The following is a 14,194-nucleotide window of genomic DNA, read 5'->3' as shown; positions in this document are numbered from 1 at the left end:
TGAATGTTTCTAACGTGAAAAGACAACTATCACCAACATATCATTTACTCGCAATGAAAGTCGTAACTAGAGTAATACCGCACCATCCTTTCTGTTTTTTCTTCTTTTGAGAGAGAGACTCTTTCTTTCTTGTGATTATAAGCTTTTGTGATGCAAAACACAAAGTAACCATTTACGCTACAAAAGATCAACGATATTCGTGAAAAGAAAGATAGGAAACCGCGGTTTGGAAGTTGAAACTTGGCGGGCTATAAATATAAACTTCCCCAATTCCTCGATGTTTATGGTGAGATTTTTTTGCTACCCTTTTACTGTTCTGTGTGCTTGGCGGCAATCAGAAAGGAGGAGGTGCATTTATTCAACAAAATATAAAAAAAGCATGAGGATGATAAAAAAATTTGAGACGTCTTGAGAAAAGTAGAAAAAAAAAAATCACAGGTTAGTTGTTTCACTTTGCTTGAGGGGAGTGCAGAGTGCTAAAGTGACAATGAAACATTGTCTAATAGCTCTCAAAGGAACCGAAATAACTTGTCCCATTTTCGTTCTTGCAGCCTTCAGAAACGTTTTAGAGGACGTGCCGACCGTTACTGTGTCCCCTGACCACTGCTTTTCCATGTTTAGCGTCTTTTCTTGTGACCATTTTCAGCTGGTCATTTCATAATGGCCCCATCAATGCCGTAAGCTGAAAAAGCTAAAAACAACAGACACCCATTGGATATCAATATCTCCCCTCCGCTTCCTATTTATATGGTTCACCCATATTCACCAGAGAGAGAGAGAGAGAGAGAGAGAGAGAGAGAGAGAGATCCTTTCTATTTTGAGGAAGTGGGAAGAAAAGAATGGCGGCAGAGGGGCAGAAGTGGTGGTGCTTGGGATTAAAGAGATATGCGTTGTGGGTACTGGGCATGGCCGGGTTTTGCTTGAACGGCGATGGGGTTCTGGGTTTTGAGGATTTGAACTTAACAGAGGTATCACAGTGGGGTGATGGCTATATCCGCAATCCCCTCATAGTGGGCTTAACCCTTATACCTGGTGCTGCTGCTAAAGGAGCAGGCAACCTCTCTCTCTCTCTCTCTCTCTCTCTCTCTCTTGTTTCCCATCCTCTATAATGCTTCCCTCTAATCTTCCTCCCGTCATAATAGGAAAATATGAGATATTATGGTTTGTCTTTGATTGACGGTCAGATTGGGAAATCATGTGCTATTACTTTAAGGCTTGTAGCAATCATATTATATTCAATGAGGATTTTCTTATGAACACAATATGGTTGCAATGATGGTGTTAGTGTTGACTCTGTAATGGTGCTCTCTGTTGCCCCAAGTCCAAGTCATATAATATGTGTCCATTACTTTTCATGGATATTTCTTTTCCTTTTTCTGCCTTTCTTGCTTTTCTTCATCTGTCATTTCTTATTTTGTGGTTGCTCTAGCACTTGTTGTTTTTAGATTTTTGTCTTGGTTAAGATCTGAGGTTCTGAGATAGCTGAATCGCTTGTTCTGTGTTCGTTTTGTAAACTACCAGATTCGTGTGATAAGAGTAAGTGTCATGATTTACAGTAGTTATGTCTAACATCTCCTCAGTCTCATGTTCTGGAAATATCTCGTTTCAGCAATTATACTAGTATTTGAATATGTTCAATGCTCACAATCCAAAACATGGCATTTGAATAAAATCACTTCATATTTGGGAACATCAGTCACAACAGTGTTGTTCCATTGATGGATATAGTAGATAACTAAATTATACGATTCTGAATAATAGTTGGTAGAGGTTTATCATTAAAGGTTCATTTGATAGACGGTCTGGTTTCTATATGATTTGGTGATCCTGAAGAATCTGAACAGCTGTAGTAAAAGTTGATTAATCTTATCAACCGTAATAAGTTTATTGGATGAATATTCATCAGTCCCAAGTTGGTGTCAACCACATGGAATCTCTTCCAATGCTAGCAAACAAGAAATAAAAAGTATCAAGTAAAATTTTGGGATTTTGGATTGTATAATTTTTTCATGTACAAGCACAGTCCTGACTCCTGATACTCTCTCTCTCTCTCTCTCTCTCTGGAGCCCCTTTCCATGATAAAACCCCAAAAACTTAAATTATTTATTAAACTTATGTTTCAAGTGCTTTTCTAAAGAGTGTAGGATCTGGCTAATCCTTCTTCCTTTCACACTTTATACAGTTTGTCTAGATGGGACTCTACCTGGCTATCATCTACACCGTGGCTTTGGTCCAGGAGCTAATAGTTGGCTCATCCAATTGGAGGTATGGGATACCATGCAAATTGCAACTCATGTTAGTCAAGTGTGGTCATATTTGTATAAACTAATATTTCATGTGAAACCTGATCCCTGTATTTTTGAGTCTTTGTGGTGTGCTCCATGGTCCTTTAATATGAACATGCACTGTTGTCCATTTAATAACTCTTCTGGCAATGTTTTAATTACAGGGCGGAGGTTGGTGCAATAACGCTAGGAGCTGTATTTTTCGTAAGACAACTCGTCGTGGTTCATCAAGATTCATGGAAAAGCAACTACCATTTACTGGAATTCTAAGCAACAATCCTGCAGAAAATCCTGGTTTGTTGAAATTTTGCTTACTATGTTTTCATTTTCTTTTTTCTGAGTTGGATTTAAGATATCCTGATGTATCTGGAATACTTGAATGTTTTATTGTTCCAGTTTGTTGAAAATTTGCTTACCATGTTCTCGTTTTTCTTTTTTTCTGAGTTGGAAGTAAGATATCCTGCTGTATCTGGAATACTTGAATGTTTTATTGTTCTCCTGGGATAAATCCTCAAGATACTTGCTTGATGATACTCAGACTTTTTCAACTGGAATAGAGTCAAGCTTCGCTATTGTGATGGTGCATCCTTTAGTGGGGAAGGCACGGACAAGGTGAGCTTGATCCCATCACCGTTCTAATTACTTATATTCACTTTATATATGTGTGTGTGTGTGTGGAATCAGTTGCAGTAGGTTTTCCATTCTTTATTGAACTTTGCTAAGAGTGCCTTTGTCGAAGACTCAAGTGATGAGCATCTTATTAATGGTTAGTTTTTCCTTTAAAGTTGACCTATGTTTTTCAATATGAACAATACTGAAGTGGGAACCATCGTTGCTAAATGTTTATTTTTTCTCAAATATATCCCTTTGTTTTGGTATTTGCAAGCCGTTACTTTTGTTTGGTCCTGGGTGAATAGACACTGAAAACCACCAAAATGCAAGGCTAAAGTTGTTATGGTATGCTTGAGCTCTACTGTATATCCCAAGATTCTGCCTTTTGGATTTATGCTTCTCTATGAATTCCCTGAAATAAAGGCATGCTGTGACATATCTACGAGCAAAGTAGTATGTATTGTTATCACAGAGACACATGGGTGCATGAAAAATGACCGTCATATGCTTAGTAGAAGTTTCAATTTCATTTGGCTTTATGCTTCACCACTACCAACTAATAAGTGAATAGGAACCCCCTCAAATAGAGGTAACTGAAAAGGTCTAAAAGGAAAGCAGTTTGTGTTACGACATCTAGAGACATGACTAGAACATGCTTTGGTTGACATTGGAATTTTGCAAATTAGGTGCATGTTTTGGAAACTGAAGCATGAAAACTGTATCTTGAAATAATATTTTTGAAGACACTAAGATTAGATAATAAATATACCTTCATCTTACTACTTAGAAGAAAGAGTCTGTTTAGAAAAGGAAATCTATCTTCAGCTAGGAGAGGTTTGGTCAGACAATTGGAAAGTGTCTTGCATCCATGACCATGTCCAATTGAGTTGGTAGGATACAGGATAAAACAGGTGCCACACAGTGCAGAGTTTTTTTTCTTTCTTTTGTCATGATGAAAACAGATAATTTGGGATATATATCTTATTCCTGGTCATGTAAAAGGACCAAGAAACATCTCTTTGAACCAATGTGAACTAATCTTACAAGGGATTATATAAAGATCAGGGAATAAATAAGGTCAGTCTTAAGGCATGGAGAGCTCCATCTACATGAAAGTGAACATAGATGAGTCCTGTCCGATGGTGTCCAGACTCCATCCATAAATTTTTAAGGTGTTCTATATTATGTATGAATCTGTGAGCTGGATGTACTCGAGCCTGTCTTCAATGAGATTTGGCTTGTATTGATGTGATCCATATCCATATCCTTAAGGGTACTGCGTGAGGTACCCACATTCAGCCAATATTTTATATGGTTATCAGTATGGGGTTCCATTGTAACAACTGTATTTTTCCGTTAACTATTTGAATATTTTTATATAAATAACGCGTAATTCGTGTGATTCGGGCATGGATCCAAGTTATGGATCCAGGATCCATATATGATCTCTATATACATAGGTACAATACCTTATATATATACTTATAAAATAAATAAATAAATGAAAAATGTATATATATACGTACATCAAGGGATCCACGATTGGATCCATTCGGATCCAACTCGTGGATCCATATCGCGTGGGTGGTGCGGATCCAAAACCGTGGCTGGACCCGGGTCTCGGACCCGGCCCGCAGCCCGCATGCTTATATATAAAAAAAGGGTTTATGTTAAGGGGCATACGAAGGCCCGATAAAATGAAAGGGGTTAGGGTGAACCCTAACCCCTGCAAAGGGATATCGCAAAGGGGGAAGGGGCTGGAGCGCGCCGTCGGGAGGGCAGTGTGCTCCTGCCTCTTCGGGGATCAGCCTCTTCAAATGGGGGTCTCGCCCCTCTTCCTCCTCACCTCCGCTCTCTTCTTTCTCCCACTCTCTCTTCTCCTCTCGCTCCTGTCTCCGCCGACGACCCGAGAATATCCTCTCGTCTCCCTCTTGGTTTCACGCGCAACAGCGGGACCTTCGGTGCCGACGACCTCCCATCTGCGGCAGACACCTTCTCTCATCTCTCTCTGTCTTCTCCTACCCTCTTTGCTGCATCTCCAACGAGCCCCTGCGTGAACCTTCCTCGACAGTTGCCGACGCTGACGACAGTCCCCATCGGCGACCCGCGGCCAAGCACCACTCTCGGCCACCTCCTCTCGCCGGACAAGGTAGGATCCTGTGCTGCTATTGTAGGTGTTGATTGATATCTTGAATGGGATGGAGTTTGTCAAGGGAAGGAGTCTGGATTTTCGTAGGTAGTTTAGAAAGGGGTTCTTGTAGGGATCGGTACCCCCTCTCTGATTAGATTATCTATTGATCCCTAGTTGTGGGTGTTTCTGTCATGCCAGAAATTATTATGTGTATTGCATGCTCCGATGCTGGTGTTTGAGATTCTGTTGGCTGCTACACATATTTGGGGGTTTTCGTATACAACTCTAGTTTGAATGGAATATGGGGGTTATGATTGCTGAAATCTAACTTGATCGTTATATTTTCGGCTGCCATGGAACCCTATTTGATCACGGTTGTGGGAAAACCCCGAAATCAACAAATTTGGGGATTTTCGACAACAGTGAAATCTAGATGTTCTTGTTCTAGTTTTATAGGCTTGGACGATATGATGAGATGTTTCAGTTTTAAGTTTGGAGTGAAATGCATAAGGACTTGTTTTGGCAGGGGTGTTTGGTAGAAAGGATCTCAGTAGTTTAGCTGTTGGTTTTGTTCAGTATGGTGTAATTTTGTCTCTTCAGTAATTTGTGTGTTTTATCATACATATTATTATTGGACCAGTTTACTGTCACGATTTGGCAAACTGATATGAAGGCGATATTGTGACTGTGTTGATTTATTTAATTTGTGCCTGGAGATGGACTTGACATGCATGTGTTTCTTACTGGTATTAATTTCTTTCTGCTGCTGAAACGTGTGCAATCAACATTTTAGACATGAAAATCTATAATGACTATTAAAGGATTACCTTACAGAAATTCTTTGTAAAAGCATTTCAGTTTGTTCCCGAATGTAAACCCCGTATGATTTTCTAGTGAATAAATGTTCAGAACTCATGATCTATGGTAAAAGTTGTTAGAAAGTATGTAGCTAATACAAAATGACAGAAATACCCCTATTGGGTATTGCACACATATGTATATATATATATATATATATATATATATATACATATATATATCTATACATATATGTGTACGAGTACACATATTTTAACACCGCGCCTCGAACTTTGTGGGGGAAAAAAACCCAGAAGTTTGAAAATACAAAAAGAGTCTTGAAAAGAAGTTCAATTCTTCAAAAGTCTTCAAGGGAAATCTCCATCTTTGTGACATCTCAGCAAATGCTTTCAAATGTAAGTCTTCAAAAAATGTCTTTATTGGTGATCATCCCCATAGTACCTCCATTGATTGAATCCATGATGTATCTAAGGCACCACATCTTAACGATCCTGTAGAGAAAGAACAAACCAAGAGAAGACTCAAAGTATACAAGAGAAATAAAATATTCTAACCCAAGAATTGCAACAATAATATATTGAAAAGCAAGAGTGGTTTTAAACAAGATAGTAACAACTTTTCAAATCATTAGATAAGAGGCAACATTCTAAGGATGACGGTAAATCATGATTTACTAAGATGAAATATGTCTATTAAGAGACATTTCAAACAAATCCCCAAAAAGGATATCTAAATGGCAGATCATAATAGGATAATTAAAAAACTACTTAATCATTTCAATACTATGTGAAAAAGTCTTTAAGAAAAACAATGTATAATGTCTTCAAAGAGACAATGCATATGAAGTGCACCAACTTCCACAAATCGTTTGGCATAAAGGCCCAATAAGTATTCAAAGGAATTTATCAATACTTGGAAGTAAGAAGTGTGTGCACAGAAGAACACAGATACAAATTCCCAAAGGCATGACGAATATGAACTTCAATAAGAGGGGCTTTATAAAAGCATATTTAACACGCATAGATCAACAATAGAGTTTTTTACATCTTTAGGGAGAAGAAGATCTATGTCAAACAAATATCATATAAAAAACATGATTTGACTGAGTATATTAAAACATCCACCCAAGATTCAAGAATGAATGTTATTTGAGTAGAGAACCTTACACATTTAGGAAAATCTCACTCAAATGACAAAAAACTCATTTTGCATATCAAATACAAAACTGACCGAAAAACCATAAGCACTTAATATATAGATTAAATGCCAAAATATCAATTTGGTTTTAAAATATGCATATCAAAGATATGATTTACTTGTATCTAAAAAAAACAAAATATGAATGAAATTTCATAAATTTCAACAATAGTTCATCCACTACAAGTAAGTACCTCATTAGTCCTTAAAACCCCACAAATCAAGTGTATAAGCTACTAGAACAAGAATATAATTATAATGCTATTAAAGGCCAAAAGACACACACAAAGGTGTGTAAAAACATCTCTTGTCTATATGTAATAATACTTGAAATGAGTGTATCTACGACAAGGACAAGAGAATACACGCCAACATAGACCAAAAGCATCTTTTGTCTTCGTAAAAAGATATTCAAAATCAAGTATGTTCAGCTACTAGAACAAGAGTATCAAGCCAACCATGGGCTCAAACACAATACATCTTTTGTCTACATAAAATGACACTTGAAATGAGTGAAAGAAACCAACCATGGGCATATATCTCAGTGACTAGAACAAGAACACAAATGCCAATATGGACTAAAATCACGGACTAAAATCACACACCATGGTGTGAATCAACGTGCCTTGTCTACATATAATGACACTCAAGACAAGTGTGTTTAGCTACTAGACCAAGAGAACAAAGCCCACAAAGGGCTACCAACATAAAAAGGTGTAATAAAAAATCTTGTCTACATATGATGACACTTAGATAAGAGTTATAAAAGGAGAAGACTTTTGAGGCAATAAGACTTGTAATGACAAACATTTAACAAATAAAACATAAATTTTAATATACCTTAAAACATTTAAGGTTTCAAACTTCAAACATCCATCACAGATTCACATAAATAAGAGCATCTATAAAAACAATGGGAAAAAATAAATGAGTGACACACTCATAATTAAAGATCACATAACAAAAGTCATTTTAGAGTCAAACTACAAGTTGACAACCTAAAATGACATAACACGAGGTGCCCATAATTCACCTCAACAAACATCTCTAATATCACAATAATAAGGCTAAACAAATGATGCAAAACAACCTATGATGAATAAATATAAATGCCATAAAAAGGCAATAAATATTTAAGGAACTCATTTTCCAAATAGCTGATTTTACAAAGAGGGCCGATTCAATGGTCCAATACAATTAATCACAACAATATGCCTTAAAACAATAAATTTGCATAAATTATGTTTAATCATGATCAACTAAAAAAAATCATTTATACCAAAAAGGCTTATTATGCAATGACATGAAATATTTAAGTAATGTCATGTGTGAGAACGGATTTGGAATACTCCAAGAGTCAAATCAAGTCTTAACTACTTGTGCACAAGTACTAAGAACAATATTACAATATTCTTGGAAACAAATGCATGCACATACGCACAACAAAAACACTTGAAACACTTGTGCACAAAAAACACAATACAAACTCACAAATGCATACACAAGAGTCATAAGATTTAAGAAAGAAGCTTGGGCTATAATCCCAAAGCCTTAATCATGATAGATATAAAATGCAATTAAATGATAATAGATGCAATTTTATGTAATACAAGATGTCGAATGACAATATCTTGAAATAACAAATTTAGTTCAATATGGGCATTCTTTAATAGATGTGGTAAAATATGAAACTCATGCAGAAAGATTCTAAAAAAAAGGACAAGTTTGTAAAACTTGTAATATTAGGAGAAAAACTAAAACTAAAGGATCAAGCTTGTAGAAGGGATTGAAATTCTACAATTAGACCTTCAAAAGCCCACAACAAAACTTCCAAAAGAACAATTCGAAACTTCGAAGGATCTTCACAAGAACAAACACTCTTCTTATAAGAACCGTAGAAGTCTCACACATAGTACTTAACAATAAGAACCACACAACACTCAACAACGAATATGTAAAGCAAAGAGGAAAGATAAAAATTTAACTCCAAATGGAAGAACTCCATACACAAGAGTTACTAGAGGTATTCATATATCACTACATGAAGAATCTCTAATAAACATATTTTTACTACTCATGGCAAGAAAAGTATGCGTACTATCACAAGCTTTTATATGTTAAAGAATTTCAGTCTCAACCCAACTTTCTTTAAAAAACTTCTCATACATATGAAATTCATGCTTTTAAGCAAATATGCAAGAGATAATTTCAAAGTACCAAAGTTATTTGATAAAAATTTAAATTCAAAGATGTCCATTAATACAAAGCTTTAAATCATATGCAAGATTTAAAAAACAACAATAAAATCACATGGATCTAGTGAGTCCCATCCATGGATCTAGTGATCATGGAATTCATATGAGAAGGTGGCGGGTTAGGTGGTTAAGAGGGCGGTGGAGGGGAAGGTGGACTGGACGATTTAGCTAAAGTTTCATTGAGGTGGTGTGAAACAGAGTTGGGCAAAAAAGGTCAGGACATGAGATGACACATTTGTCTCACGGTCCACATCGACAATGGGAGGGCCTGTGCTAGAAGAAACCGTGGGAAGATATGTAGGAAATGGAGAAACTAATACATAACGAGGGGAATGTTCAAACAAAAAGGAAAAGGTGGATGTGACACACACACGCGATTTTTGGAGAAAACTAAACATCAATAGCCTTTATTCATTGGACTGTACCCCCAAAAAACACGAGTAGTTTTACAGTCAAGCTTATGTTTACGATAGTCCCCCAAATATAGAAAACAAAGACACCCAAAAAATTTGAGACTCTTATAGTCAGGAAGTTTATGGTAGAACTTTTGAAAGAGAATGATTTTGCAAAAGAAAGGTGAGCAGTTAATAAGATAAGTGGCAGTTAACAAACACCTGATCCCAATAATTTTGAGAAACTAAAGCATACACCAAGAGGGAGAGAGAGAGAGAGAGAGAGAGAGAGAGAGAGAGAGAGAGAGAGAGAGCCCAGTCTTGACAACATGACAATGCTTCCTCTCAGCAATGCCATTTTGTTCTGGGGTCTTGGGGGCAGGAGAACAGAGGTTGGATACCATTATCATTCAAAAATTTCATGAGCCGGATGATCACATTGAAAATAGTGAATTTGTTTTGAGAAAATATTTTTCACCATGAGAACAAACTTTCGAAAACAGTCAAAAGCATACAATTTCCCTTTTAAAGGATAGAGCCATGTATAACGGGTGCACTAATCAATAAATACAACATAATATGAATACCAGCATGAGAAACAATAGGGGATGGATGCCAAATATCTGAATGCACGACCATAGAAAGATGTTCAACGACACGATTCAAATCATCAAATGAAATACTTTTGCTACATTGTCAACTAGAGCAAACAAAATCATGTTTGTTATTTCTAGCAACTAATGACTCATTATACTGCAAAAGTATTGTAAACTAAGCTTCACTGGATGCCCTAGATGACTATGGCACACGTAAGAAGGAGCTTTAACTACAGCAAGGGCTTGAACCTCACCAACGTTCTCACTAGTCCACACCTTTCCAAACACTAGATACAAGTTACCATCAATCTTTCCATGCTGTAAAATTTTCCCCAACTATCAATCCTTAACAAAATAACCCCATGAGAAAAATTCAAAATAACATTCATTAAACGCAGCAATGGACAAGAGATTCTTCTTAATTTCAGGCACCACAAGAATATCTTGCAATTTAAAGAGCAAATCATTTATAGTGAGAGATGCATTACTAGATTGAGATATGAGAACAAGACTACCATTACCGACCATCACATGATGCATAACTTGATAGTTGTACATTCCCGCAACATTTTTTGGATTGTTGGTTATATCAGGATACCACTCATTCTCATGCCTTGCATCCATTATTGAGAGGCAACAAACGATTGTACCAACAAGTCGTTCTATAGGAGTTGAAATGACAAAGGCATTGAGGAAGTGCGCTTTCTTGAAAGTGTGAAACAGCGTGCTTTCGAAATGCGTTGGGAAGCGCAAATTTTTTTTTTGAAAAATGCTTCCCCCTTTTTTCCATTTTTTTTGTAGTTTTATTTTATTTTTATTTTTTTTTCTCTTTTTTCGCTTTCCCTTCTCTTCCCCCTCGCTTCCTAAGTCGCTTTCGGTTTGCTTCCTAGGTCGCTTCTGAGACGATTCTTGATTCGCTTCTAAGTCATCCCACGCGTCTCGCTTCCTAAAGTTTTGAAATTACCTCGCTTCTTGTTTCCCGCTTCCGCTTCCTGTATCGCTTCTCGCTTCTGCTTCCTCGACTAGCAACTCTGGTTGAAACTTGGGGCACATTTTAGCACTGTGACCTCATTGGCCACATGCTTGATAAATTGATTTTTCACGATTTTGATTGTCTCTTGCTGAATTATTATTCTGAATTTTTTTACCAGCCTGATTATTTCGACCCTGCTGATTATTATAATTTCCTCGACCACCAGCATTTGATTGAGAGTTATTTCCTCTTCCTCTATATCGACTTTCCCGGGAAAAAATATTATTATTTGAACGTCCTCCCTGTGAATAGGAATTTCCATGGCCACTGGAAGCGTAAAAGTTGACACACCACTATTCTAAGCATTGGATTCACCATAGATATTTTTGAGGCTTTGTTCTGTAAGGAAACAACTTTGAATATATTAGGTTCAATAATGAACCAATACACATGCACATGAAGTGCGAATATACCCACTAAAGGGGAAAACACAAGCACATAATGTGCTAACACATAAACCCACAAAGGAGCAAAAATGCCTATAAGGCATAAGTTAATATTATTGAAGAGAAGAAGGGTGTAACACCCATTACATGGAGCAAAAGCTCCTCCAAAGGAGTTAATAAATTACAAGAGGGAGACCCCTATTTATAACACAAGAGAGGAGCCACATAGGGGGCTCCCAATGACTCTTTGGGGAGCCTCCCTAGGTGGCGCAAACCACAAAAAAGAAAAAATAAAAAAGAAAAAGAAAAGTAAAATTACAAACACATTCCAAATGGAATAGGCGTAAAAAAGGGAAAATGACTAAACTACCCCTATGTCTAATAATAGAGAAATATATATTTTATATATATAATTAGGAAGATACATATGCATATATACCATATATGTATATGTATCATCCTTTATATATATAAAATATATATAAGATTACAAAGATTGAATCATACATTTTAACACCCCCCTCAAACTTTGCGTGGGGGAACGAAAAGATTGAAGAATGCAAGAGGAAGAATCTCAAGGCTTTAAGAGCCTTCAGTCCGAATGCCATTGAAATTTGCAAATGTCTTCCTCCAAAGTCTTTAACAATGAGCACCTTTCATGATCTATCCAAGGTACTTCTTTTTTTCTCATCTTCAAGATCCTGTGGAACAAATCAAGAAAAGGTCCAAGTAAAAGATATCTTTGCACTTTAATCAAGTGAAATATTCCAAATAAGATGAATTAACCAAAAATCATATCATATAATTCATCCAAAAGTAATGGTGCAAAAAGATATTCTATGCATAGTAAAAACACAATTATTTTATTTGAAACACAGGATTTGATGGAACAAGATAATTACTTATGTATGCAAAATGATTTTAGAAAACCAATTTTTCATAATCATATACCATGTTGAAGAGGGAGCTGAAACAAATTATAAGAATGCATAATGCATTCATAAAGTCCAACATTGGACAAACATAACTTCATAACGAGGAATAACATAATGGTCCACAAGGGACACCACGAGAAGCCTACGAAGAGGCATAAGTTGCACATAATTTATTGAATGAGGGCCAAAAGGCCATAATGAGCATATGCATATAATATCATGAAATGAATTAACACCTAAAAGAGTCATTAATGATCATGCTTCAATCATACTTTAGTCAAGTAATATTACATGAGCCGATAAGATAGAAAGACAAGTGTTATTGATTTTAGCAAGTCCTTTGAAAGCGATTTCAAGAGGGAAATGCTCAAGAGGATAAAAAAAGAGTGTATAAAACACAAGAGTTCAAAAGGTTTTAAGTCCACTTAAGAGGCAAAATAATGAGTTATTTGAGTAGAGAACCTTACACATTTAGGAACATCTCACTCAAATGATTGTAATTACAAAAACTCATTTTGCATATCAAATATAAAAAGGTGACCAAAAAATCAATTTGATTTTAAAATATGCATATTAATGATATGATTCACTTATATATTTAAAAGACAAAATATGAATGAAATTTCACAAATTTCAACAATAATTCATCTATTACAGGCAACTACCTCATTAGTCCTCCAAAACCCATAAGTCAAGTCTATAAGCTACTAGATCAAGAACATAAGTATAATGCCATTAAAGGCCAAAGACACACAACGGTGTGAAAAAGAACCTCTTGTCTACATGTAATAATACTTGAAATGAGTGCATCAACGATAAGACCAAGAGAATACACGTCAACATGGACCAAAAACATCTCTTATCTACGTAAAAATACACTCAAGACCAAGTATGTTCAGCTACTAGAACAAGAGTATCAAGCCAACCATGGGCTAAAACACAATACATCTCTTGTCTACATAAAATGACACTTGAAATGAGTAAAAGAAGCCAACCATGGGCATACATCTCAGCGACTAGAACAAGGACACAAATGCCAACATGGACTAAAGATCACACACCATGGTGTGAATCAACGTGCCTTGTCTACATATAATGACACTCAAGACAAGTGTGTTCAGCTACTAGACCAAGAGAACAAAGCCAACAAAGGGCTACCAACACACAATGGTATAATAATGTCTTGTTTACATATGATGACACTTAGATAAGAGGTATAAGAGGAGAAGACTTTTGAGGCAATAAAACTTGTAATGACAAACATATAAATAAAACCTTGGACAATATTTTGAAAATAAATATGTGCACATACGCACAACAAGAACACTTGGAACACTTGTGCACAAAAGCATGTAAAAGTATCTTTAACAAGATGCTATAATCGATGGAACGATATAAATGTAAGAACATACACACACCAAGAACACTTGGAACACTTGTGCACAAAAGCACAAAACACGAAATCACAAATGTGCAAATGCACTCATAAGATTCATAAGCAATAAAAGGTTGGGCAATAATCCCCAACACCCTTGAATTAAATATACCTTAAA

The 14,194-nt window shown here is 36.2% G+C and overlaps 1 protein-coding gene across 1 annotated transcript in view; it reads left to right on the top strand.

The window, feature by feature from the left end:
* The first annotated feature begins 556 nt into the window (after positions 1 to 556).
* Positions 557 to 14,194, top strand: part of LOC149845803 (pectin acetylesterase 12-like) — a 105,860-nt gene continuing 92,222 nt past the window's right edge. The window contains exons 1-4 of the mRNA XM_089996024.1: positions 557 to 1,053; positions 2,183 to 2,265; positions 2,450 to 2,579; positions 2,824 to 2,897. Of these exons, the coding sequence (XP_089852150.1) occupies positions 840 to 1,053; positions 2,183 to 2,265; positions 2,450 to 2,579; positions 2,824 to 2,897 (501 nt within the window). The 5' untranslated portion in view covers positions 557 to 839. The remainder of the gene's footprint in view (positions 1,054 to 2,182; positions 2,266 to 2,449; positions 2,580 to 2,823; positions 2,898 to 14,194) is intronic.

The sequence above is a fragment of the Nuphar pumila genome, chromosome 2, assembly GCF_984573655.1.
Source record: "Nuphar pumila chromosome 2, dmNupPumi1.hap1.1, whole genome shotgun sequence".
In the NCBI taxonomy this organism is placed as follows: Eukaryota; Viridiplantae; Streptophyta; class Magnoliopsida; order Nymphaeales; family Nymphaeaceae; genus Nuphar; species Nuphar pumila.
The sequence above is the reverse complement of the archived record's forward strand: the minus strand, read 5'-3'. Positions and strand labels throughout refer to the sequence as shown.